Genomic DNA, 26,993 nt, shown 5'->3' on the forward strand with positions numbered 1-26,993 from the left:
TAATTCCAACTGCGTCTTATCAGCATCTCGCTCAGCAAGCACCTCTTCGTGAAATTGAGCGGTTTGTTCATCAACCCAGGCACCTAATTTCGCGCCCTGCAGCCCAATGAGCTCGCCCAACGCAACCAGCTCTGCCAGACGCGTCGCCATTACAGTAAGTTCGGGCAACCACGAGCAAAAGGTTTTGTCTCGTTACAGTGAGGTCCTATATTTAGGAATACTCGCAGCAAAACAGCCAGCCTTGTCCTGTTGTGGACGCCATATAAGAGTGTTATTTTCTATTGATAAATGTTTCCCTTGCGTGTGGTTTGCAGCCAGCCTTGTCTTTCATTGGAAGCGCCAAGGCGCAACACCTTGGATGCGTTTCCTATCACACTATAAAGAACCTAATCATCACAATTGGCGTCCAGGACAGGTAACGTACGACGAAGTCGTACGTTACCTCTTAATTTAAAAACAGCCGGAAATGAGTTTGACGGACTTAATCACCATAGCACAGCGGTTAGGGTTGCATGGGGCAGACTTGGACAAGTGGGTTCAAGACCGATGGTCTTTAATATGCGAGAAAGCGGATAAGGAGCGCGAGAAGCGATTGGCGCAACGAGCAGTTGAAAAAGCCTGTCTAGAACAACAACTTCGCAAGGTACGCCTTCGCATCAAATGCATAGATCAGGCCCTTGCTGATACTTGCTAGGAAGGTTCGGGCTTAATTTGTGAGCATGCAGTACCAGAGTACGATGACGACCAACAAGCTTTATCTAGCATAGCGTCAAATCTTTGCAATCCAAAAAGTGTCTCATGTAAAGACAACTTGTAATTATGACATCGTAGGCACAGATTCTGCTTTGTCCAAAGAAGACGTTTGCTCACGCAGCAAGGAGAATATTGTATCCGCATGTCCACCAGTGTTGCACGAGCCCAGCGCAGGCAATGACCGGCTCGTACATGTGTCCGAGCTGCCGTGCATCAGCCTCGCTGAGGAAACTTAAAATAAGACTTTGAGAACTGATTATCTCCTCGCAGTTAAACATAGTACGTTTGAGGATTTGTCCTCTTGTGAAACTAGACATGACGATTTCAAGGCTTCTGGGGAACCGCGTTTGGTTTCCATAACAAGTACCGATGTATCTTTATTGCATTCCTCCAATCCGACAAAAGCAACTGCTCGTAACACTATACACACTTGGGAGGACTTATGCCTGTCTACCAAATCAAATGATGGCTTTAAGGATGCAAAAGTTCCCTTGTGTTCTCGTGCGCTCCTATGTGGTTCGACCATTGACAAGGGCGACCCTTCAACCACAAAGGACAAAGTTCGGAATTCTCGTACGCCGACAATGACTTGTTCGATGCCATGCAGAGTCACGAGTCTAGCTTTACGTAAAGCCATTTGGGTAAAGCTTACAACAGACAACGCTAGAGGCATAATTTTAAGCAGATATAGAAACATGACTTCCTGCTGCGATATGATCGCTGATTGGCCAGTGTACTCCAACAAAGAATATAGACCTCTAGTTCGGTTGATGTGGGAAAGAGTCACTTAGAGGAGCTAATGATTGACTTGTGGCCTTTGTGGGACTTTTGACTTCGGACATGGTGGCTTAGACTTGGATATTTTTATGCAAATGATGTGTGTGGTGATAGTATATCGCTCACTTAGTGGCAGTTTTTCTTTAAAAACTTCTTAAAAGGGGGCTTATGTGATATGTGAAGTGCACGAGTGCCGTGATTGTAGTGGGCAAGTGCCAGAAGTGAGCAACAAGCAAGCAAGCGACAGCCATCTTGAGAGAGGTGAAAGAAGAGAAGGGAGAAGATGACCAGGGTGCGGGGGCAGCGGCCGGTCGAGCTCCTGGCCCAAGGCCGCTCCAGGCTCCCACCTGGGATCGACACGACAACCAACTTCTTCCTGCAGCCTGCGTTTGGCGAACGTCGGTAGGGCGTCCGACCCAGGTGACCCAGCGTCACCAGCGCCGTGCCCGAGCTCCGGCTGGCGAACGCCGCACGGGCGTCTAGCCGTTACCCGTCCCTACTACACCTGTCTTCACAGCAGTGTGGATCATGGCTGCCTGACAATAAGGTGCTGACCGACATAAGAAGAAATGATCCCCTTGTACCGGTCGCAGATTTGAAGCCCTTGGACTTGGTGTCCGGTGACAAGACCTCTACCGTACTAGGGTGACCCATCCAGGTTCCCAACGTCACAGCGAAACTTGCAGAACTTCCTCCTGCATTATTGGATCCCCGGTGTTCGCCTGGGGGCGACCAGGATTTTCTTCGACTGCTTCTAGTTTCGTCACCGCTACTCCACTTCGAGCTCCGCCTCTGTCGCCGCTTCTAGCCCATCCCACAGCTCGATCCAGTGCGAACCATGAAACTGTAGGCCCCCTTCCGACTTTTATGCTTTCTTTCAGGACTTATTCCTTTTTTATGTGTGATTAGCTTGCTGAGTTTCTTTTTCTCTTTCCGCTGTATTTTCTTTAATGAATGGCTTGTTGTGGTAACGAGCGGCTTCGTCATTTCATGCACTGAGGCTGTACCTCAGTAGCGAGTTATTTATTGAAAGAACCTCATCACAATGATATATGTTGGTTTCCGTTTTATGCAAGTGATATCATTGGCATAAAAATTTATCAACAATGGCCCAAGAATACTCCCTTGGGGAACCCCAGTGTTTATCGCTTTAAGTGTAGTTAAAGTATCATCTATAGCAACACTTTGCATGCGCTATGACAGATAGGAAGTTATGAGTGTTAAAGGCAAGCCTCGTATTCCGTAAAGTTCCAGTTTATTTAGCAATGTTGTGTGGTTTCGACGGTCGAATGCTTTTGAAAAATCGATGTACAAGCCAGCGATCAGTTCCTTTTCTGCAGATGCTCTTAGAATTATTTATTTTGAGCTAAGAGCGCTTGTTTAGTGGACCTCCCCTTGCGAAAGCCATACTCAGCGGTGTTTATTAGATTGAATGTTGTAGTGAAGTCTGAAATTCGGTCATGCATTATCTTCGCAAGCCTTTAGGAAATACGTGCAGAATGGAAATTGAGTGGTAGTTCGACAAGGTGTGTTTGCCCCCCCCCCCCTTTAAATAACACGATCACTTTGGTCACTTGCATCTATTTAGGGAAGTACTCCCGTAGAAATAGTCAAATTAAAGACATGAGTAAGTGGTTCTGTGATTAAGACAAGCGAATATTTACTAGGTTTTATTTGTATGCCATCTATATCGCCTGACGTGGCATTGCTTAATGAAGCGAATATCGCCTGAACTTCTACTTTATTTGTTGGTTGAAGATAAAAGATCGTCTCGCGAGGTTTATAATCGTATTGACACGTATACATGTTTATCTTTCACCGGTGGCCGCTTTCCACCCGCTAACAAATGTTAAACGTTATCGCTAGGCGCAGGACGCGCCTGTATCGGAAGTTTCTAGAACGTTATCGATGCTTCTTTCCGTTGCCTGTTTTCACCGATGCTTATGTTATCTGATTGTATGACCGACGCGAATTGTCTAGAACTTTCTGGAAGACACGCGGGCATCAGGGATTAAGCTGGAACCTTCGATGACTCGGGCATAAAAGCCGACGCGCTTCGCCGCTGATCAGATTTTCTACGACCGCCGACTGTGTTCGCCGCTTTCGTTGTGCTTTGAGTGTAGCTTGCTTTTGTGGGCACAGGTTCGCCCAATAAAGAATGAGTTTCGTCATACACAGTTTTACGACTGTTTTCTTAAGCGTCACTACTACGTGACAGTATGTTCCTTAGCAGTAGCAAACCACACAGTGGTTTGCTACTGCTTCGGAGTACGGCTTGGTACTTTACTACTGCTTTCAAGGAGCCCAACGAGCAAACCTATAAACAAAGTCGCCCATGGGTAATACAGGCCGTGGCTTTTGTGGTTCTACTTGGCTCTGGAAAGTTTTTATTTGTCATTGATTTTGTTTTCTGAGACGAACTTTCACAATACCCCTAAGCATGAAAACGTCAGCAGTTGCTTTGCCGAGCATTTTTGGCTGCCCGGCTGCATATGGCAGAAAGGTAAAAAAGAGGGCGTTGTAGGCGTCTGTGCATGTTTCGGAAAAGTGCTCCGGTGAAATGTTGCGCCCACACCAATCAGCGAGTTATTTCCGTTTAGAAAAGTATTTCCATCTCAAATCGGACAAGTTTATATATATATATATATATATATATATATATATTTGTATTGCCTATCCTTCCCTCTGATAGGCGAAATAAATTACGATGGTGATGATTCTCACGGTGACAAGTTGTTTTTTACTGCGCGTGTTCTTTTCGCGCGGCGGAGATGGGTGGGCTAGGAGCAGTCGTACTCCATTCTTCAACTTGCTCATTCATTATGTCTTGCAGAAACATTCTTCAATCCGTTAAATCTTGCTTTAAAGAAACTGTGTTCTCTAAATTAGATCAATCCATTAGTGTGAAATGTTCAACGGGCTCGTTAGTACGCAAGAAGTATGGTGAATTTATCATTTTTGTAGATTGTAATTTCTTGTTCAGGACGCTTTATAAAAGCCTGGACGTTCAGTCATGTGTTATGCAAATCACGTTCCAATCAAATGCAGGCAGGTTGCGCGTATCGACATCATAAATGACTGGCAGTTATGATGGTCAGTCCCTCTCGCGCTACCCTACGCCCGCTTTATCTAATAATGTAAGTCGAATGAAAGGCTGGGAAGATATTTTCATATATTCATATTCATGGTTCACAAGGATACGCACCAGCTTTCAGGCCTATATATAAATATCACTAGTGAGAGAGAACGAATTTCTACCTTTTGCCACAAATTGGCAAAGCCTGTCGAATATAATAAATGCGCAAATGCATTCTCGCCTTCGCTGACTTCGTGTATTCAGCAATAAATTCATTTTGTACTGCATTCCTTCTATTCATTTCGACAACTCAAGCGTTCTTATGTTTTTTTTTTCTTTTTTCTTTTTTTGTCCAGCGATGAAAGACGAACCAATTCGTAGCAGTTTGTATTACAGGGCGCCAGTAGTACATTAAAGAATGGCATGTTGACAGATGTGCATCAAGGTATACGCCTTGTTTACGACGCACTCGTTGGCACCGCCACGTTTGATCGCTTGTTCATGCGCCCATTGCTTGCCTCAGGTGGCCTCTGTTTCCTGTATTTACGACGCCTGTGCGACACAGCCAGCCGCTCTTTCGCCGTTTGTCGCTGGCGATAACAGCGTTCACAGTTCCAAACTTTGGCGAAAGCTTCAGAAGATGTGCAAATGTCGCTAATCAATATGCTGAGTTCATTACTCCTTGTCGAATTGCTATGAACAGTACCGTATGTTGCGCATCCTAGAAAGCATGGCTAGATCTTGTTTAACACTTTGGTACGTACGTTCTACCGCTGTATGAAATCACGATTACTGTGATTCGCTTATCGTTTATTTCTTTACTTAATTTCTGTGCCCTTTTAAGCCACATGTTATGTTCTTCTTTGAGTACAGTTTGTTGGCGCGATGTAATTTGTTATTTATTTTATACGTAATCACTTTGTGATGGGAAAATTGCTGCAAACATTCTTACGTAACATATGTAAACCTCTCCATGGACCGCCTACTTTAAAACAAGTGCGCTTATATTTCATACGGGACTGTAAGTCTTGGTCAGTTGCAGTGAATGGGGCTGGACGTTTGTGAGTGCTAGAAACATTATACATTTGCAAGTGTGAGCAAGTGCCTTCTTAATTTGCGGTTTTATCTGAACATCATATTTTTCCGGGAGTAATCAATTCCCTATGCGAAAAACGATAAGTCGTTCCACTACGGCAAAATCCAAGTTTATCATACATGACGGTTCGACATTTTATTGCGTGGTTGTTGCGCGAAGAAATAAGGACGAATAAAACTTCCAATGGCAGTAGCTATGCTACGAACAGAGTCAGAAGGCCATTATCAAGTTGTACGTTTTTTGCAAGCTGATAATATTTTAGTGAAAAGATGCCTGTGAGAATCCCACGTTTGTCGATATACGAACTAAGAGGGAGCATGAATCAAGTGTGCTAGTACACCATACCTAGCAGAATAAAAATGTGGAAATTAGCGTCCTCAAAGTACCCAATAGATTATGAGGAACGCGGCAGTGGTGGGGCTCGGAATTGTTTATGCCCTCTGGTGTCCCTTAAAGTGTAGTTAAGTCCAAATACAGGAGCATTCTTGCATTCCATCTCCCTCGGTAAGCGCCCGTCACAACCGGGAATCAAACCACAGCGGAGGTGACACGGCGAGCATTGAGGCAACAAATGGCTGGGCTCGTGGCCAGCGCCATCTGTTAAAAGTGTGAAAACCAGGTGGTGAAAAGGTTAAAACTTACTGAGTTTCGAGGTACGGGAACATTTCCAAGTTCTCCCTTTTTTATGAGTAAATTACGTATATTCAATTTATTTGTTACGCGTCAGCAAAATCATTAGCCCTAATAAAACAGTAGTGGCTTGACCTCTTGCTGACGAAGCCGTCAATAATGAATTGCCGTACTTCGCAAGCCCTCATCACCATGCGCACTTTAGGATATTGCCATGCAGGAAAATAGAGCATGCAGTAACGTCCTGTATATTAAACGAACTTCGACTTACCTGTTATTGCTCTAGAGATTCTTCCATTCTTAAATTGGATCATGTCAAGGCTGTAGGTAGATTTGAACACTTATCAGATAGTTTTAGGTAAGACCATCCCACTATAAGTGTTTGAATATGAAATCTGCATATCGGCAGCCCTTATAGACCTGATTGTTCGCTTCCGCTAGGACAGGCAAAAATATGTGCGGTTGGCTTACCCAGTCACAAAATATACCAGGTCAGGTTTCCCTGGCACGTTCCCTTCCTTATAATATTTTACCAGTCCGCTCAATGTCGGATGTGCCTCAACTGTGCCTTTGCCAACTTTCGAAAAATGGTCATCCTGTTTGAAAAGAAAAAGGATTGCCTAAGATAGGTGCACACGAAAATTATTCATTCTCAATCCCCCGATATTTCTTCGTCGCTTTCTTCGGATCGCTCAATATCACGGCAGGTTCAGATAATACAATGTCCAAGGTAATCTGCGGGGTAATCCAGACGCGAGCAGAGAACACATACGACAAGACGCGTGCCAACTTCCGCCTAATTTCGCATGGAAAATGTGTTCTTACAGCAAATTTGCATACCTCTCGTTGGTCGGAAAATTTCGCGGCGCTCCACAACGCTCCATACCCCACACCAGCTTAGCGGTAGCTTCGCGGAGCTGGAAGAGAGAGAGCTGATAGATAGTGAAAGCAGAGTATAAAAAATGTGGAGGACGCTTAAGCTTTGTCTTTAAGAGTAGAACGCGACCCACCGTGGTTGCTTAGTGGCTATGGTGGTGGGCTGCTAAGCACGAGATCGCGGGATCGAATGCCGGCCACGTCGGTCGCATTTCGATGGGGGCGAAATGCGAAAACACCCGTGTACTTATATTTAGGTGCATGTTAAAGAACCCTAGGTGGTCAAAATTTCCGGAGTCCCCCACTACGGCGTGCCTCATAACCAGATCGTGGTTTTGGCACGTAAAACTGCACAATTAAATTAAAATTTTTAAGAGTAGCCCGCGACAGCGCTATCTGGACCCGTTCGCATCGCTTCGGTCACATATGGCAAGTAGGCTTCATTCACTGCAACACTGTACGTGGGAAAGCCAGCTTACAAAGACCAAGCTTACACCGATCCCCTTAAAGTCGGCTTCACTTTTCAACGGAAATGCATTGCTGGAAAGTCATTTTTCCAGGGGCAATATAAGTGGTCGTATATTAACATGTGAATGCCCTAGCACATTTTTTTATTATTTTAATTATTGTTTGATATTGCACCGACGCGCGCAGGTCTGCTAGAAATGCTGGAACAGGGGTTTGTGTTTGAGTTTCCTCGTATCAGAATTAGGTTTTCTCGTACATTCAAATTACAATTCGACGCCGATTGGTAAACAATCCGAGAAAGAATCCGACACCGAATGGTAAAGTCGTACTTTATCATTTTCCTGAAGGATTTCACTCTGAAAAATTCAATTTTTCTTCACTAAAACCTTGCACGACGTGAAGGGCCTGCGCGGTGAGGTTGGTTGAGGATGATTTTCTCCGCCACCCGCACGCCGACGCCGGATTTTCTGCGACACGGGGCCTAAGAAGCGACCACCACCACATCCAACTCCATGTAGTCCAGGAGGCCCACGACATCGCAACGGGATTTCGCCTCCGAGTTCCATCTTGGGCGGAGCCACCGACTTGACCTGAGGGAGCCTTCGGCTCCCCCTGGCCGGTTTCTCAGGAAAAATAAAGGTTCTTGTCACCATCACGGCGCCCTTAACGCTGTCGCGTAAAAATAGCATTAAAACGTTGCAGAAAATAGCGCATCTACCTCTTCACTATACCACAATCTCTCCATAGAGAAAGAAATTCAACAAGAGGGGACACTCGGCAAAAACTGGCAACAGGAAACACGTCACCATACGTCACGCTATACTTTTGACGCCGAAGGTTAGCTGCCGCGAGCATCGAAAAAAAAAAGTGAAATTAAGCTAACAGGACTGGACTGAACAAACTTTATTGGGGTCCTGCAGGACGCGCTTAGGGCGTAGCGGGCGTCTCCCACATAGGGACCGATAGGGAATACCTGGAGGCCACTTCGTGGGCCTGCTGGACGGCCCATTGCTGGTCGGCGAGAAGCGAGCTTCTGAGGGACTTCTCCCACTTGTACGAGGTAGAGTCGGGATTAGCGTTTCTACACTCCCAGAGCATGTGTGCGAGTGTCGCCCTGTATCCGCACGAGGGGCACATGTCGCTGGGGTACACGTCAGGATAGAGAACGTGGAGTTTGGCGGGGTTTGGGTACGTGTCTGTTTGTAATAAGCGTAGGGTTAGCGCTTGCGGTACGTTAACTTTGGGGTGTGGGGGCGGCAAGATGCGGCGTCCAAGGTAGAAGTATTTTGTCATTTTATTGTACGTTATGGGTGCATCCCGGTTGGTCTCTATCTCGGCGAGGGGGGGTTGCCCTGGGACGGCGCGGTCAGTAAGCGCACGCGTTGCATCGTGGGCGATCTCGATGAGGTTTGGCGGGGCACCCGGCACCCGGCCGAGATGGGCGGGGAACGAGACGACGGTGAGGTGCATGAGGGTACTCTGATCCGCGCTGCGGAGGATGCGTAACGCCTGGTCCGAGACGACACCAAGTTCGAAGGCTTTGATGGCCGGTCTGGAGTCGCTGTAGATGACATCCCGTTTGCTGTCGAGCACAGCTAGGGCTATGGCTACTTGCTCCGCTACTTCGGGCTCTCGTGTGAGGATCGTGGCGGAGTTGAGGATCCGCTGCGAGGATGAGACCGCGACCACGGCGAAGGCTCGGTTGTTGAGATAGGCAGCGGCGTCCACGAACGAGACATCGTCCGTTTTCATGTCTATGCGCCTGAGAAGGGCGCATAGACATGAAAACAGGCATTGATTTATTTCTTAAATTTTTTGCCGCGAAACTAAAACTTCTTCGTATAAATGAAATTAAGCTTTCGGACTTATTTTCCTTGCCTTACCTAGCCACAGGTCAATGACGCGTCAGATACATGCGTCATCCGCCAGACACTCCCCCGCAGCCAGCGATTGCGGCCGCGCGCGCGTTTGAGCGCTCGCCCGCGGCGACCCGTCTGTCCTCCCCCCCCCTTTTTTTTTAATGTAGCCTGGTTTATTGGGCTCTCGGCGTATTGTTGCGTTCCTTTTGCACTGGGACAAGACACCACTGCACTATTGTACTACGGCAAGGTGCGAAATCTTGTTTCACAGTCTACGACGCAATTAGGCTTACGGCACGGGACCGAGGTTTAAGGCCCAGTTAGCGAAAAACAGCTAGGCCGTCCTGGTGCAGTTAATTTGAGTTAATGAATCGTGCTGGGACATGTTTCCGACGCTTCCTAGGGGATTATTGTAACTTATTTCGGTTTTTGAGGCACACTGGCCGCACAGGGCGCCGTGTCGCAGTTAGCGAGAACTAACTCGGCCGTGGTGCGTGGTCTCGTGCATCTTGTTAGGAGAAGTTTGTGCCGCTTACTCTGAAGCCGTACATTACACTCTAAAAGCAGTTGCACCCTTTGGGATGCATTTTTGCCACACAACAATAATCGTCATCTGTCTTGCTTGCGTTTCCTATCTTTTTCAACTATCTTGAAAAAAGTTGCAGTGGCTTAGCTCGGCTATGCCAGGATATACGTAGCGTTAGCAAAGGTTCAGCTGATTATTCTTAGCTTTCCTGGTTGTCTCCTACGCTGAACCGCTAATTGCCAGGCAACTACTTCGGGATCCAAAGAGTCAAGCTTCTCCGTTCTTCTGCGCTGTTGAGCAGCATTTGCGCTCTCCTTCTCCATGGTTATACCACACTGGCAAACGCCAGTCAGAAGCGCAGCGGCTCCAGTGCAGTGTCAGACGGCGACTGCACAGCGAGCGCGCGCCGGCGCCAGTGCGTCTACCACGGCTACGACGTCACTTCTCTGGAATGCGCAGACCGGCGGCGGTGAGTCGCGCGCGGCGGCGGCGGAGTGCGCGAGAGCTGCCGGCTCCGGTGGCTCCGGTGCGCAAGCCGTGTGAAATCACTGATCCTTGCGCATGCGCAGCACGACTCTTGATGTGCCGCGCGAAACGGGCTTGGCTAGGCCAGTGTAGCTAACGCTACAAAAAGAAAGGAAAGCCATGCAAGTCAGATGACCACCATTGTTCTGTGACAAAAATACGCCCCAAAGGGTGCAACTTTTCTTAGAGTGTAGTGAAAAGTAATTTCGTTACTTTCTGGGGTACTTTTGAGGCACGCTGGCCGCACAGCGTGCTGTGACGCAGTTAGCGATAAGCAGGTCGACGGTGGTGATAAAGTTAGTTTGGCGTGTAATGAATCTTATATAGAGGGGCCAGTTGGTGACGTTTTTTGTGGACCCGCAACAACATATACCTTCTTTCGGTACTCACGCCTGTTGAAAACGCTATGGGCGATTGCCAAGATTGATAACATGGGAGTGTGCTGCTGGCGCCGGCAGAACGCGCGAACGACGAACATATCAGAAACTTGTAATTAGAAAATTCCGCCTTCTAAAGGACTGAAAACAGGCTTTGCACCCACGCGTTTGTCTTGAGTGCCTGTTGCGTCCGTCTCTGTGTATGTCGCGTACCGTCGCATCACCCGAGGCAATGTTTTGGAAACGCGAAGTCGCCCGTGTATTTGTGCTGCCAAAGTGCAGGAAATAATGCCCGGAAATGGGGGAACGCTTGGAAATCAGATGTTTTCATAGTTTATGGTATTGTTTGGGATGAGTCGGGTATTTTGTGGGCTCGGTGGCATTCCCACGATGCGGTCCACTAACCCGCTGCTGTTCTTCAGGCAGGTTTTGACGTCAGTTATCATGCGCACGCCGCTGCCTCTATTTGCGAATTCAACGAGCGTCAATGTGGGACGATCGCACCCGTGCTTCTATGACGTGATAGCATGGGATACCGGAACCAACAGGGATTCAATCCGTCCGGCGACGCCGCCAGTGAGGGAAGGGGTCCTCGACGAAATGCCGCTAGCCCTGCTGCCATCGTCAACAACCATCCAGCTGCCTATAAAAGAGGAGCGACTACCCCTGGCGCAATGTGGGCTCGGTGGTATTGCCACGATGCGGTCCACTAACCCGATGCCGTTCTTCGTGCAGGTCTGTGAACCAAGGTCTCTTTACGCTAAGAAAACCAATAATTCTTCTCTTGTGCAGCTACCGAGCCCGCAGTGCTGCTTGTGCATTGTTTCTGAGTGCCTTTGTGTTATCAGATGCCTTTGGTTACTCTCTGGGGATATTGAAAGTAATCCTGGTCCGGATTACGCCGAATTACTTGCCGAAATGAAGAAGGTATCCGCTGGCCAAGATACGATTATCGCGGAGGTGCAAGATCTCAAAAACAAATATATGGCTACGACTGCATCCCTAGAGGCTTTAAGCGAGAGGCTGACACACCTGGAGGGCAATTATCACAGTGTTTTATCCATGCAAGCCGATATGCAATCCATACGGGCAGACAGTGAACGAACGACGCAGCTGGTTCATAAACTGTATGCCCGCGCGGATGATGCTGAGAACCGGTCAAGGCGAACTAATTTGTTTTTTATGGCCTCCCCGATCCATCTGCATCAGAGCCATCAAACGAATCAGAAATAATTATATTGCGCAACTGCTCGGATTATCTGAAAGTACCGCTTGACCCTAAGGAAATAGAGCGAGCGCATCGTATTGGTCGGTATTCCCTTGATCGCAAGCGCCGAATTATAGTTAAAATTGTATTCTTTAAAACAAAGGAAGCTGTCCTTTCTAATGGCCGTAAATTTAAAGGCACTGACTTCAGCGTTGCCGAAGATTTTTCGCCCGCTGTTAGGAATGCCCGTAAACACCTTGTCGCCTTCGCAAAAGCTAAGTCTGTACCATTTTCCCTGCGTTTCAAAACGCTATTCATAGGTTCCAAGCGCTGCGTATATGATGAAGCTTCGCAGACGATTAAAGAAGCATAGCAACCACTACGTAACCAAAAAATAAATCGACGCCCCCGAATAGCAGTTGTATCACGTACTTCTATCTCAGTAATCTATACTAACATACGAAGCTTCATTGCAAAACGCGAACACGTGTCTAATCTTGTACTAACATCTAGAAGCAACGTGCTGGTACTCACGGAAACCTGGCTTAGTTACCATATTTCAGACTCGGAAGTTCCGGCTGATTTACCGAATTTTAACGTGTGTCGGAAGGATCGCACGACAACACGAGGAGGAGGCATCCTTATAGCTGTCAGCCAACAATTATCCTGTTCTGTTGTGAGCGTCACATCCGACTTAGAAATCCTTTTCATTAATTGTCACGCCGCTCCACAATCAGTTCTTTTGGGCGTTTGCTATAGATCCCCTCGCAGTAGCCCAGATTTTGCCCCTCAACTTAGCAATGTACTCTGCCAACTAACTTTTCAGTACCCCAAAGCCGACCTCCTCCTCTTCGGAGACTTTAACTTTCCAGATATCGATTGGCACAATATAGCTCCGTCTTTAGTAAATCAGACAGAAGCAGGAAATTTCCTTGATGTTTGTTTTATTTCAACCTTGTTCATCTGGTATCTGAACCAACGCGAGTCAAACAATACACAGCTAACGTATTAGGCCTAATACTAACAAGTCGACCAGACAGTTTATCGTCAATTACCTATCTGAATGAAATTAGCGACCATAAGGTTATTCACGCTTCCTTTCACTTTGCGCCAATTCCACGCCTGACGAACGTGCACCCCGATATATTGCGATGGATTGAAGCCTTCCTTAGTAACCGCTCACAGTTTGTCCTTATTAACAACAGCCCATCTGTTTCCCTACCGCTAACTTCTGGGGTTCCACAAGGATCTGTCCTCGGGCCTCTCCTCTTCTTAATAACAACTTACCTTTGCATGTATCCTGCAATATTCGCATGTTTGCAGATGACTGCGTAGTTTACCAAACAATTACATGTCTGATCAAATCTCCCTTCAGGAGGACATTAACCGCTTGCAACAATGGTGCGATTGCTGGTAAATGACACTTAACCGAAATAAATGTAAAGTAGTGGTATTCTCCCGCCGACGTAACCCCCTAGCGTACTCATACACAATAAATAACATAGACGTAGAAACTGCGCAGTCTTATACAAATACCTTGGTGTTACCCTTACTAATGACTTGACTTAGAGCGCTCATATTACTAACGTCGTATCATCTTTAATAAATCTATTGATTTCTTAAAACGAAACCTAAAGCAAGCGCCCAAGCATGTGAAATCGCTAGCCTATAAAAACATAATCAGACATAAACATCGAATATGCATGTGCCGTATGGAGCCCTCATCAAGCATATCTAATCAGCGCACTTCAATCGGTGCAAAACCGTGCCATAAGGTTCTTCCATTCAACATATTCCTACGATGTCAGCGTGTCGTCATTGAAAAAACAATCCGGTTTGGTTACACTCGCTAATCGTCGTCGCATCCCCTCAACTCTCTCTCTCTCTCTTTCATAAGTTTTATAATACTTCACTTAATCAACCACCGTACATTATTCCCGCTGCCCGTATATCACATCGCGCTCGGCACGCGTACCAAGTTGGCCGCCCTCGCACTCACACTACAACTTTTTCAGGCTCATTCTTTTTTCGCGCAGCAACAGATTGGAACAACCTGCCCCACCAAATTGCCGCCATAACCTGTACACCTACATTCATGCAAAAACTAACAGACCATTTTTCAGAATAAAAAATGTACCGGATATATGCTATCTATCTGTGTACTAGATGGAATTATGTACGTAATTTTCACGTGTGTTATATTTAAAACTTGTTCTCGTTAAACTTATGTATAATACATATATGTACGCCCACCCCTTATGTGATGCCCCTACAGGGCTTTTAAGGTAATAAAATGAAATGAAATGAAATTTTCTACGCCTTGTATGTAAAAGCGAATTGCTTTTGTTTGTAATGCCGCCCATTCACGCCTTTCGCACGTTTCGCCTCTACACGCAGTATTCCTATGTCTAAATACCAAAATGACACATGGTTGTAACATGCTGTTACGTGCTTGTAAATGCAACATGCTTGTAATTTACTTTTTTTCAGCTGGTGCCGTCCGGTGGAGCTTCATACGGGAACTACTGCTTACCTGGGGTCACAACGTTGGATGAACGCACAAAAAGCGCGGAACGAGCTTTTATATAGAGCAACATAAATATTTCCTCATTGCACAAAAGGTCTTGCGTCTACTTTGTGAAATTGCACGTGGCACAGATTGGATGGGACTTTACGAGATCGTTAGCAATCATTTTTACCAAATAATAAACCGAATACGCCCGAAGAGCCCAAAAAATGCAGGGGGGGGGGGGGGCGCAGCCGGCGTGCTAGCTTGCGTTCAAAATGCGCGCGCCCAAAACCAAACCGGAAGTGATTTATACCGACCGCTTGGCGCACTGCAGTCAATTCGGCCGCTGGGCTCTATGGGACTGTCCCCTCTTGTTGAATTCATTTCTCAATGATCTCTCTTTCATAGCAGGTGCGAGGTGGAAGGGAGGAGTTAAGGCATGTGGTAGTGGGACGAGTAGAGTCGATGCCGACGGCGATCACGTTTCCCCGCGTTCGCGCTGAACGTGATGGTGTCCGTGACTGCAGCCGATGCCTTTGTTGCTTCCGAAAGACTGAAGCGAGAGCTAGGGAAGCTCAAACCAAGCGTCGCAGAAGAGGACGTCCCGAGTTTAGATTGCGGGAAGCCGAGAGTTTGCGTGGGCGAAGAAATGAAGGTACGGAGGCTTGTGAACGTTGCGGGCTGAATTCATCGCCATACTACGCAGAACATCCCGAAGAAACCCTGAGTGCCAGAAAACTAAGTGTGTGGTTTACCACTACTTTAGTAGGCTTTCCCCATCTCCGCTGGTCTTTGGTGTTTGCGGTAGCAGAGCCACGCTGTATACCTCGCGTTGGTCGGAAAATTGTGTGGCTTAAACACAAAGTGCCAGGTTAACAATTGAAGGCCGAATAGCATATTATGCGTTGCAGTCAGGCATACAGCATGTATATATATATATATATATATATATATATATATATATTGCGAGACAGCTGTTCAACCTCGACGGTTTGTTATGCAGGCCGCGCGCTGAAGCGCATGACGCGTGCCATGATAATGAGTATATACAGGTGAAGAAGATGAAGGGGTAATATTATGCTCACACAATTACCCCCGCGCATGGGAGCGGCCAACCTGACCGCTGGCTATAGCGACGAACGCCGTATGAAAGGCTTTAAACGTGAAACATGCACAATCTCTGTGGTACGGCAGCGGCCATGCAAAGGCGTAACAACGGGCGCGACACGATAGTTAACTGGCGAAGTCGGTTCCTGAACTGTGTAAGGCCCGACAAAACGGGACTGAAATTTCTCGCATAAACCAGGAACGCGAACTGGAGTCCACAGCAACACTTCGTCTCCAGGCTGGAAGGAAACGACACGGTGGGACGCATCATAGCGAGTTTTGCGGTCTTGTTGACTGGCGTCGGTGTTGAGGCGGGCGTGTTGGCGACACTGAGTAATTCGCGAAAAATTGCTCACACGTTGATGTGGACGAGGGCACGGGGACGTCAAAGAAAGAGACGTCGAGGACAGTGATTGGTTGACGTACCGCGTTGTGCGTTGGACGGCCGTGTTGTAAGCGAAGGTGACGAATGGGAGAATAACATCCCAATTGGTGTGATCAGGGTTGTACATTGAAATCATGTCGGACAGCGTACGATGAAAGCGCTCTGTGAGGCCATTAGTTTTAGGGTGGTAGCTGGAAGTCGTTTTATGCATCGTATTGGACGCACGGAGAACATCGTCGAGAAGTTTAGACAGAAAGGTCCTGCCGCGGTCACTCAGAAGAATACGTGGGGCTCCGTGTCGTAAAAAGATGGTTTCCAAAAAAAAAGGATGCAACCTCCGCTGCGGAACCGGAAGGTAGTGCGGCTGTTTCAGCGTACCGTGTCAAGTGGTCTACAGCTGTGACAATCCATCGTTTACCGCCAGCCGATAAGGGTAGTGGTCCATACAAGTCGATACCAACTACTGCGAAAGGAGCTTCAGGACACGGGAAAGGTTGTAGCAGTCCAGCCGGTCAGTCGTTTGCGGTGTTGGCAGGTTGAACAGGAAGCCACGTATTTTGCTACGCTTGTTGCAAGTCCAGGCCAAGAGAAGCGGCTGCGAATTCGCTCATAGGTTTTATGAAAACCAAAGTGACCGGCAGTGAGATCGTCATGAAAGGTCTCCAGTATCTGGGCCCGAAGTGCTCGGGGAACTACAGGGACCCAACGGTGTCCTTTGGGATGAAACACGTACCGGTATAGCACCGAATTTTCAATCTTGTGGTTCTTGAACTGCCGACGGAGTCGAGCGTTAGGTGTGCGAGAGGATCCCCGAATACGTTCCATAACGGAGTGGCAGTAGGAGTCACTACGTTGGCAAGTTGCAAACGTATGAGAATGGCTAGGTGGGAGCCGGTCGAGAGCTGCGAGTGAAGGAAATGCAGGAGAGACGTCCGGCGGGTTGCTCGCGGAAGGTGGTAAGCAGGCAGTGTTTGAAGACGGCGGTAGGGGACAACGAGAGAGAGCATCGGCATCCTGGTGTTTCTTTCCAGACTTGTAGGTGACGTCGAAGTCGTATTCTTGTAAACGAAGTATCCAACGGCCGAGACGGCCCGTTAAATTTTTTACCGTCGCCAACCAGCACAAGGCGTGGTGATCAGTAACGACCGTAAAGTGGCGGCCGTGCAGATAAGGCCGGAATTTTTTGGACGGACCAAACAACGGCAAGACACTCTTGCTCGGTAATCGTATATTTTTTCTCTGCAGGTGTTAGCGTGCGACTTGCGTATGCGACCACACGTTCTTCGGAAGTTTGCTGACGTTGCAGAAGAACAGCGCTGATACCATGGCCGCTGGTGTCAGTATGTAGAAGAGTGGGTGCGGTGTTGTCGAAATGACAAAGCACAGGTTCGGACGTGAGGGCACGCTTGAGGGCATCAAAAGCAGTTTGGCATTCGTCCTACCATACATAGGGAGCTCCAGAAGGAGGTAGTTGAAGGAGCGGCGCCGCAATGGTGGCAAAGTTACGTAAGAAGCGCCGGAAATACGAGGCTAGGCCAAGGAAGCTACGCAAGTCTTTGGCGCGTTGAGGCCTGGGGAAGCGAAGGACAGCGGTAATCTTATCGGGGTCAGGTCGAATGCCCTCCTTGCTGACAAGGTGTCCGAGTACTTTAATGGTTTTGCTGGCGAAGTGGCACTTTTTTGTATGCAGCTGAAGGCCAGCAGCAGAGAGGCATGTCAAGATTTCGTCGACATGCAAGACTTCGTCGACATGATGCACGAATGCAGTTGCATGCGTGCATCAAGCTTTTTCTTGGCTACCTCAGAGCGGACGTTTGGGGCACCGAAAATTTGCCGAAGCTGGTGTCTGAAAACCGCCCAGTCAGGGAAGGAGCGCTCATGGTTAAGAAACCAAGTCCTGGCAACGTCAGTGAGGTAGAATGCGACGCTCCGAAGCTTGTGAGAATCATCCCACCGGTTAGACTCACTCACTCGGTCATAATTGTCCAGCCAGTCGTCAACGTCCTCACTAAGAAGGCCCGCGAACATGGTGGGATCGCGCTGCCGCGTGCTGACGGTTCATGAAGGAACGGCCGGTGGGGCAGAGACGGTGACGCTGGCGGCTCCTGGTGGATCTTCTTGGGGCATGGTGGCGGAAAGGCGGGGCAAGCGGCGACCGGAACAAAGCTCCAGAGAAACTCGAAGTCGTAGATGACCAAGGGATCGAGAGCACTCTGCACTACTTGCGAGACAGCTGTTCAACCTCGACGGTTTATTATGCAGGCCGCGCGCTGAAGCGAATGACGCTAGCCATGATGATGAGTATATACAGATGAAGAAGATGAAGGGGTAATATAATGCTCACAATATATATATATATATATATATATATATATATATATATATATCGACGCGAAGTAAGCTGCCCACTACAGGCACAATATCGCCAGAGAGAAGACGACGAAGGGCGCAGGTGTGCGCGCGTTCTCTTGAGTGTCGGCCATCATTAAAGAAGGCTGTTCTCTTTCGGCGAGTTCGTATTAATTATCTTCATGACATTTTACTGGCGGAAGTGCGGGGTATATGATACCATTGCCGGAGAGGCAGCGTACCCCTGACTCATCCCCAGTGAGTAGTCCGGGAGAGATTACTCCTGTGCACGTACGCACCAGCCGCCGTCTTCAAGGGCTCCAACCTGAGCACGGTCGGTCTGTTGCCCGATCGTATCCGGACGATGACCCTGAGCCCACAGCCTCCTGCTGCTGCGGCTGTTTCGCCGGCGCAGGTAATCTTCAACCAGCCACAGACGCCGATTGCATTGCACGGAGATACTACTGAAGACGTGGAAGATCGGCTAGACCATTTCGAGCGGGTCGCCGAATGCAACGGATGGAACGAAGACCGCAAGTTGCGCAACGTGTACTTCGCGCTCCAAGACTCCGCGAGGACGTGGTTCCATAACCAGGAAACGACATTGACTTCGTGGCACGAATTTCGACAGCAGCTGGTTGCCACATATTCCAACATGGACAGGAAGGAGCGAGCGGAGCTGGCAATACAGGCAAGATTCCAAGCCCCGAACGAGAGCGTCACCACGTATACTGAAGACATGTCTTGTTTGTTCACACGTGTGGATGCCTCAATGGCCGAAGGCAAGAAGGTGCGACATTTGATGCGAGGTGTGAAGCAAGAGATCTTTGCTGGACTTATTCGGAATCCGCCCACAACACTTCCAGACTTCCTTGCTGAAGCGACAGCAATGGAAAGGGCCCTTCGACAGCGTGCCAGACAATACAACCGCAACGTGATGGAACTTTCACACAGCCCCTCTATCATGACCTCGGAAAACCACCTCGAGGACTTACGCGAATTGATCAGGGCTGTGGTAAGAGAAGAGCTCCACAAAATGCAGGTAACCGACGCGCCGACAGCCCGAATTTCTCTGGCGGAGATAGTGCGCGACAAGATTAGGCAAGCCGTGCAAGCTCCTGAACGCTACGAGGTACCACAACAGCAGGAGCCAGTCCGAATGACCTATGCGGACACCGTACGACGACCATCGCTGTACGGCCCCTCAAACGTCATGCGCCCCTCCGAACAGACTGAAGTAGTATTCAGGCGTCGCAGTTCACCGTCCATCGAGTAGTCGAGGCCCAGAAAAAGCGACGTTTGGCGGGGTCCTGACCTCAGGCCCCTATGTTTTCATTGCGCAGAGGCTGGCCACGTCTACAGGATGTGCCCCTATCGATGCGTGGGCCTCCGCGGGTTCCCTCCAGGTGCACCTCGTTCACGACCTGGTCAGCGCCCGATGGGGATAGAGAACTTCATCGCGAGTCGCGACAGTTCATTCGAGCAGAGAAGGCACGAGCCCCGTTCTGCATCGCCTGCTCGATACCGATCGCCAAGTCCTTCATTTCACCGAGATGCTCGTAGACGTCGTTCACCCAGCCCTGCAAACCCGGAAAACTGAGTCCAGCGACCTCCGGAGGTGGGGCCGCTGACGCCGCGCGCTTCTAATATCCTCCATCACGACAACAACGACGACGAAGCACCGACGTTCAGTCACACTCCAGTGCCCAAAGGCAAGTGGTAACGTCAGACATACTGGTTACCATAGACGACAAAGAAGTTGCCGCTTTAATTGACACTAGGTGCGGACAGCTCGATTATGAGCAGAGAGCTTGCGTCAAAGTTAAAGAACGTTTTTACGCAGTGGACTGGGTCGCATGTCCGTACTGCTGGAGGGCATCTATTAATTCCCGTGGGCAGATGCACCGCTCGGGTAAATATTCGTAGATTTACGTACGTCGGGGTCTTCATTATTCTGCCCAGCTGCTCGAGGGACTTGATACTCGGCATGGACTTTCTACAGGCGAATGGAGCCATAACTAACCTGGAAAAATAGAGCGTGACGTTCTCTACGGCAAAAGCCATAGCAAGCGACGCTGGCGACGAGAATCCCACCGAAAACGCCTTGCGCATCGTCGAAGACAACATAACGGTACTGCCAAGAAGCAGCCTACTGACCCTGGTAACGTGCGACGCATTCGACGGCTATGAGGACATCGCCGAGGCAAACATTCCGTTAATGCTTAAGCGGAACATCTGCATTGCACGGGGCCTCGTTCAGCTTCAGCACAGACGCTCATTAGTCCTGCTGACAAACTTCAGCAACGAATATCAGCACTTACCGCAAGGCACAGCTGTCGCCTTCCTGCATGAAATTGCTGCCTTCACTGATGTCGCCTCGCTAGAAACTGCTTCCCCTAATTCATCGAAAGAGGCCAACCTGAGCGATCGTATTCAGATTAACCCGGGCTTATCAGACCGACAGAAACAGTAGCTACTGGACCTTGTCAATGACTTCTCTGGCTGTTTCTCTAGCGAGTCTAAAGTACGGCAAACCTCCGTTACGAAGCATCGCATTCCTACGGACGAGTCAGCACGCCCTGTTCGTCAGCATCCTTACCGCGCTGCGCCTACGGAAAGGGAGGTCATAAAGCGCCAGGTTCAAGAAATGTTAGATGATGACGTGATTCAGCCGTCCATAACTCCATGGCCGTCGTTTTAGTTAAAAAGAAGGACAACACACTACGCTTCTGCGTAGACTACAGACGGCTTAATAGTGTCACCAAACGCGACGTTTATCCTCTGCCACGGATCGATGACGCTCTGGACCGTCTACGCCATGCCCAATTTTTCACCTCGTTGGATCCTAAGTCTGGTTACTGGCAGATTGAAGTAGATGAACATGACCGCGAAAAACGGCATTTGTGAGTCCTGATGGATTATGTGAATTTAAAGTCCTCCCATTCGGCCTGTGTTCCGCACCTGCCACATTTCAGCGGATGATGGACACTGTTCTCTCTGGACTAAAATGGCAGCCGTGCTTAGTCTACTTAGACGACGTTGTGGTGTTTTCCAGAACGTTTGATGAACATTTCGAAGGACTCAAGAATGTACTCCTCGCAATCAGCAAAGCAAATCTGACTATCAAGCCTGAGAAATGTCATTTTGGCTTTCAGGAGCTAAAGTGTCTCGGACACGTAGTCAGCCCCCGCAGTGTTCGGCCAGACCCCGAGAAGCTAGCTGCCGTCGCTGAGTTCCCGCATCCAACAGACAAAAAGGCAGTTCAGCGATTCTTAGGTCTCTGCGCCTACTACCGTCGTTTTGTCGAAGGATTTTCAAGCATCGCCGAACCATTAACGAGACTAACATGCCAAGATGTACCCTTCGAGTGGGCAGAAGAGCAACAGGGAGCCTTTACAGAATTGCGGAAGCGACTGCAAACAGCCCCCGTACTCGCACATTTCGACGACAAGGCTGACACGGAAATCCACATAGACGCCAGCAACGTGGGGCTCGATGCTATACTCGTTCAGTGGCAAGATGGCGCCGAACGAGTACTAGCCTACGCGAGCCGCAGTCTCACAAAGGCGGAGGTCAACTATTCCACGACTGAAAAAGAGTGTCTAGCTGTGGTTTATGCCATCGGCAAGTTGCGACCCTACCTTTACGGCCGCCCTTTTTGCTTAGTAAGTGACCACCGCTCACTGTGTTAGCTTGCGAGTCTTAGGGACCCTTCAGGCCACCTCGCTCGTTGGAGCCTCCGCCTTCAGGAGTACGACGTCACAGTGGTATATCGATCCGGACAGAAGCACGGTGACGCTGATAGCCTCTCACGTGCACCTATACCTTGGAAACCCTGTGACGTAGAGCAAGATTTCCCGTTTCTTGGTGTAGTGGATACTGTCGAGATGGCTGACCTGCAACGTGCAGACAGTACATTGCTTCCCCTCATTAGATACCTTCAGGGAGTCGACGTTGTTGTCCCACGACCGATGTCACGAGGTCTGACTTCTTACTGCCTCCGGAACGACGTGCTCTACAAAAAGAACTCTGAAAACGGCCAAGAAACGTTCCTTCTTGTCGTCCCAGTTTCGCTGCGCGAAGAAGTACTGCAGGCGTGTCATGACGAACCGTGTGCCGGACACTTAGGCTTCGCCAGGACGTTAGCGCGCATACGCCAGAAGTATTACTGGCCACAACTATTCTCGTCCGTTCAGCCCAACGTGAGAAGCTGCCGTGATTGTCAACGGCGCAAGGTTCCACCTTTGAAACCTGCTGGTCTTCTGCAACCCCTGGACCCTCCTCCAGCACCGTTTCAACAGGTGGGAATGGACCTCCTCGGTCCGTTTCCTACGTCGTCCACAGGAAACAAATGGATAGTCGTCGCAACGGACTACCTAACGAGGTACGCAGAAACCAAAGCTGTGCCCCGCGGAACCGCTACACAAGTCGCGATGTTTTTTGTTCATGAAATCGTACTACGTCATGGGGCCCCTTCCATCTTAATAACCCTATCGAGGAACGGCGTTTACTGCTGACTTAATGCAAGAGATCGTCAAGCTGACCCACACCAATCATCGGAAAACCACGGCCTATCACCCACAAACTAATGGACTAACCGAGCGCCTCAACAGAACTATGGCCGATATGATCTCGATGTACGTTGATGTAGAGCACAAGTCATGGGACCAAATTCTACCATACGTGACATTCGCATACAATACAGCTGTGCAGGAAACCACCCGATTCACACAATTTGAACTGGTTTATGGGCGCTGCGTAACATCACCTTTAGGCGCCATGCTCCCGGTAGACAACGGAACAACAAGAAGTGACAACGCTGACGACATCACCCAGAAAGCCGAAGAAGTTCGACAGCTTGCTCGCAACCGCATCCGCAATCAGCAGAGTGCCGACGCCCGCCGTTACAACAGTGGCCGAAGGAACATCCAGTACGAACCCGGCGACTATGTTTGGGTGTGGACACCCGTCCGTCATCATGGGCTGTCAGAAAAATTACTGCGCAGATACTTTGGCCCGTACAAGATCGTCAGGCGACTCAGCGACGTGAACTACGAGGTCGTCCCTCACAGTACTACTATGAGCTCGAGCCGACGGCGAGCACGAGCCGAGATTGTGCACGTAGTACGTATGAAGCCGTAGTACGCCCGCGAAGAAGTGCCCCTCTGATCAACTCTCTCCCACGCCCTCTGTCGCCCTTTACCCTCTCCAACCGGCGACCGGGACGGTCGCTTTTCACGTGGGGAGTAATGACGCGAAGTAAGCTGCCCACTACAGGCACCGATCGTCACAAGTCAGCTGCCCACTGCAGTCAGCTGCCCAAGATCGCCAGAGAGAAGACGACGAAGGGCGCAGGTGTGCGCGCGTTCTCTTGAGTGTCGGCCATCATTAAAGAAGGCTCTTCTTATTCGGCGAGTTCGTATCTTCGTAACAATATATATATTGTCACGCGCTAAGGCAAGATCAATCAACAGTACTAGCAGCCAGACCCGAAGAATGCCAGACACGAAAAGACGGTTCTCCAGCTGGCGCGGGATCTTCGACTTCGTCGTCTTCTTCGCCGTTCTTGCTGGGCACGCAATGCTGATCGTTTGCTGGCTCAAAACACCAGGTGGCATTATTCCCCCTCCCAATGAAGCATCGACTCGATGCTCAACCACAAGACGTACACGGAAAGTACATAAATTAAGTAAGACACACACAAAAAAATGGAAACGCGCTAGCCCACATACGGACATGAACACGAGGCGAAAAATGCGTTCTGTGGTCGGGAACAAAAAAACAATCGCTTCGCAGTTCTTCGGAGGACGTCGCGACTACAGCAAAAAAAGAAAAAAAAGTTTGTTCACCACTACACTGTATGAACATCACCGTGTGAAATACGGCTTGAGGCGGACGACATGTACAATCTCTGGGCGTGGTAATCGGCGCTTGGGTGATGACAGGTCTCCGTCTGGAATCACTTCATAGTTCACGTCACTGACACGCCTTAATACTCTGTACGGTCCGAAGTACTTGCTCAGGAGTTTCTCGCTGAGGCCTCGCCGTCTAATGGGGGTCCAAACCCAAACTTGGTCACCGGGCTCATAGGTAACTTGTCGATGGTGGAGATTGTACCTTATTGCATCTGTACACTGCTGCTGTCTTATGTGCACACGGGCCAGTTGACGTGCTTCCTCGGCGCGCTGAATGTACTCCTCGACGTCAGGGGCTAACTGGTCGGGCTGATCGATGTCGTCATACGGAATCATGGCGTCGAGCATAGTTTGAACATCTCGACCATAAACGAGGCGAAACGGCGTGAATCGTGTAGTTTCCTGCGTGGCAGTGTTGTACGCAAACGTTACGTACGGCAGGATTTCGTCCCACGTTTTGTGCTGCACATCCACGTACATAGAGATCATGTCTGCCAGTGTTCTGTTTAGTCTTTCTGTCAAGCCGTTAGTCTGAGGGTGGTATGCAGTGGCCTTTCGATGACTCGTGTAACTCAACTTAAAGATGTCGTCCAGAAGCTTCGCCGTAAACGCCGTCCCTCGGTCAGTGATGATGAATGACGGTGCGCCATGCCGAAGCACAATGTGATGCATAAAAAACTGGGCAACCTCAGATGCTGTCCCGCGTGGTAGTGCCTTCGTCTCAGCGTAACGCGTCAAGTAATCGGTTGCGACAATGATCCACTTATTGCCGGAGGAAGACAAGGGAAATGGGCCAAGAAGGTCCATTCCAACTTGATCAAACGGCGTACGCGGGGGGTCGATGGGTTGTAGAAGGCCTGCAGGCTTGAAGGGTGGTGACTTGCGGCGCTGGCATTCACGACATCCTTTCACGTAGCGTTTGACGCAAGCAGTCAGTCTAGGCCAGTAGTACAGTTGTCGTACCCTGTCCAGAGTCCTTGAGTAGCCCAAGTGACCAGATGTCGGCTCGTCGTGGCAGGCTAATAGGATGTCGTCGCGAAGGTCTTGAGGCACTACTAGAAGATGTGGTTTGTCGCCGGCACCTGTGTTTCTTTTGTATAAGATGCCCTCTCGTAGGCAAAATGACGACAACCGTCGCGAAATAGGGCGAGGAATGGACGCGATGTCACCTTCTAAGTGATCGATGATGGGCCTTAACTCAGCGTCCAATCGCTGTTTAGCGAGCAGATCCGGACGGCTGAGGGCTCCCAGGAAGGCGCTGTCATCTTCCTCGTCAGGATTCTGGGATTCAACAGGTGCTCGGGATAGCGTGTCAGCATCTTCATGTTTTCTGCCAGACTTGTATACGATGGTGATGTTAAATTCCTGGAGTCGCAGACTCCAACGTGCCAATCGTCCAGAAGGGTCTCGGAGGTTGGCCAACCAGCACAAAGCGTGATGATCGGTCACAACTTTAAATGGCCGCCCGTAGAGATACGGCCTAAACTTTGTAGTAGCCCAAATGACCGCGAGGCACTCCCTCTCTGTGGTGGAATAATTGGACTCGGCGCGTGACAGAGTGCGGCTCGCGTAAGCTATAACGCGTTCAGTCCCGTCTTGCCTTTGCACCAGGATAGCTCCGAGACCAATATTACTGGCGTCAGTGCGTACTTCGGTGTCAGCGTCCTCATCGAAATGACCGAGCATGGGAGGAGAAGACAATCGACGTTGTAGCTCGGCAAAGGCGGTCTGTTGTTCATCAGTCCAGAGGAATGGCGAGTCGTCACGCGTAAGGAGAAATAGCGGCTCTGCAATCTTCGAAAAATTTTCAATGAAGCGTCGATAATATGCGCACAAGCCCAAAAATCGTCTGACACGTTTCTTGTCGGTTGGAGCTGGAAAAGCAGCTACGGCAGCAGTCTTCTCGGGATCGGGCCGAACACCTGCCGCGCTCACGACGTGACCGAGAAACTTCAGTTCCTCGTAACCGAAATGGCATTTCTCTGGCTTGAGGGTAAGGTCAGCCGAGCGAATGGCTTCGAGTACGTTCCGAAGGCGTCGAAGGTGCTCGTCAAAAGTTTCCGAAAAGACAACGACATCATCAAGATAGACGAGGCAGCTTTTCCATTTGAGGTCAGCGAGAACGGTATCCATCATTCGCTGGAATGTGGCTGGAGCGGAACAGAGGCCGAAAGGAAGTACTCTAAATTCGTAAAGGCCGTCCGGAGTCACAAAGGCAGTTTTCTCGCGGTCCCGCTCATCTACTTCAATTTGCCAGTAGCCACTTTTCAGATCGATAGAGGAGAAATACTTCGCGCGCCTCAGCCTGTCCAGAGAATCGTCGACACGAGGCAACGGGTATACGTCTTTCTTTGTGACGTTGTTTAGCTTCCGGTAGTCAACACAAAACCGAAGCGTGCCATCTTTCTTTTTAACAAGCACGACAGGCGACGACCAGGGACTGCATGAAGGCTGTATTACGCCGTCTTGAAGCATTTCCTTCACCTGCGTTTGAATGGCATGTCGTTCGGTCGGGGAAACACGATAAGGCTGCTGCCGTATGGGGTGCGCGTCGTCAT

At 49.3% G+C, this 26,993-nt stretch overlaps 2 protein-coding genes across 9 annotated transcripts in view; both read right to left on the reverse strand.

The window, feature by feature from the left end:
* Positions 1-26,993, reverse strand: part of LOC119444336 (venom metalloproteinase antarease-like TtrivMP_A) — a 1,295,510-nt gene that overhangs the window by 301,513 nt on the left and 967,004 nt on the right. The window lies entirely within an intron of this gene.
* The window catches only part of LOC119445424 (zinc metalloproteinase/disintegrin-like), a 512,423-nt gene that overhangs the window by 63,248 nt on the left and 422,182 nt on the right, over positions 1-26,993 (reverse strand). Inside the window, exon 2 of the mRNA XM_049663290.1 lies at positions 6,604-6,653. Within this exon, the coding sequence (XP_049519247.1) occupies positions 6,604-6,646 (43 nt within the window). The 5' untranslated portion in view covers positions 6,647-6,653. The remainder of the gene's footprint in view (positions 1-6,603; positions 6,654-26,993) is intronic.

Source organism: Dermacentor silvarum, chromosome 3, assembly GCF_013339745.2.
Source record: "Dermacentor silvarum isolate Dsil-2018 chromosome 3, BIME_Dsil_1.4, whole genome shotgun sequence".
Lineage (NCBI taxonomy): Eukaryota > Metazoa > Arthropoda > Arachnida > Ixodida > Ixodidae > Dermacentor > Dermacentor silvarum.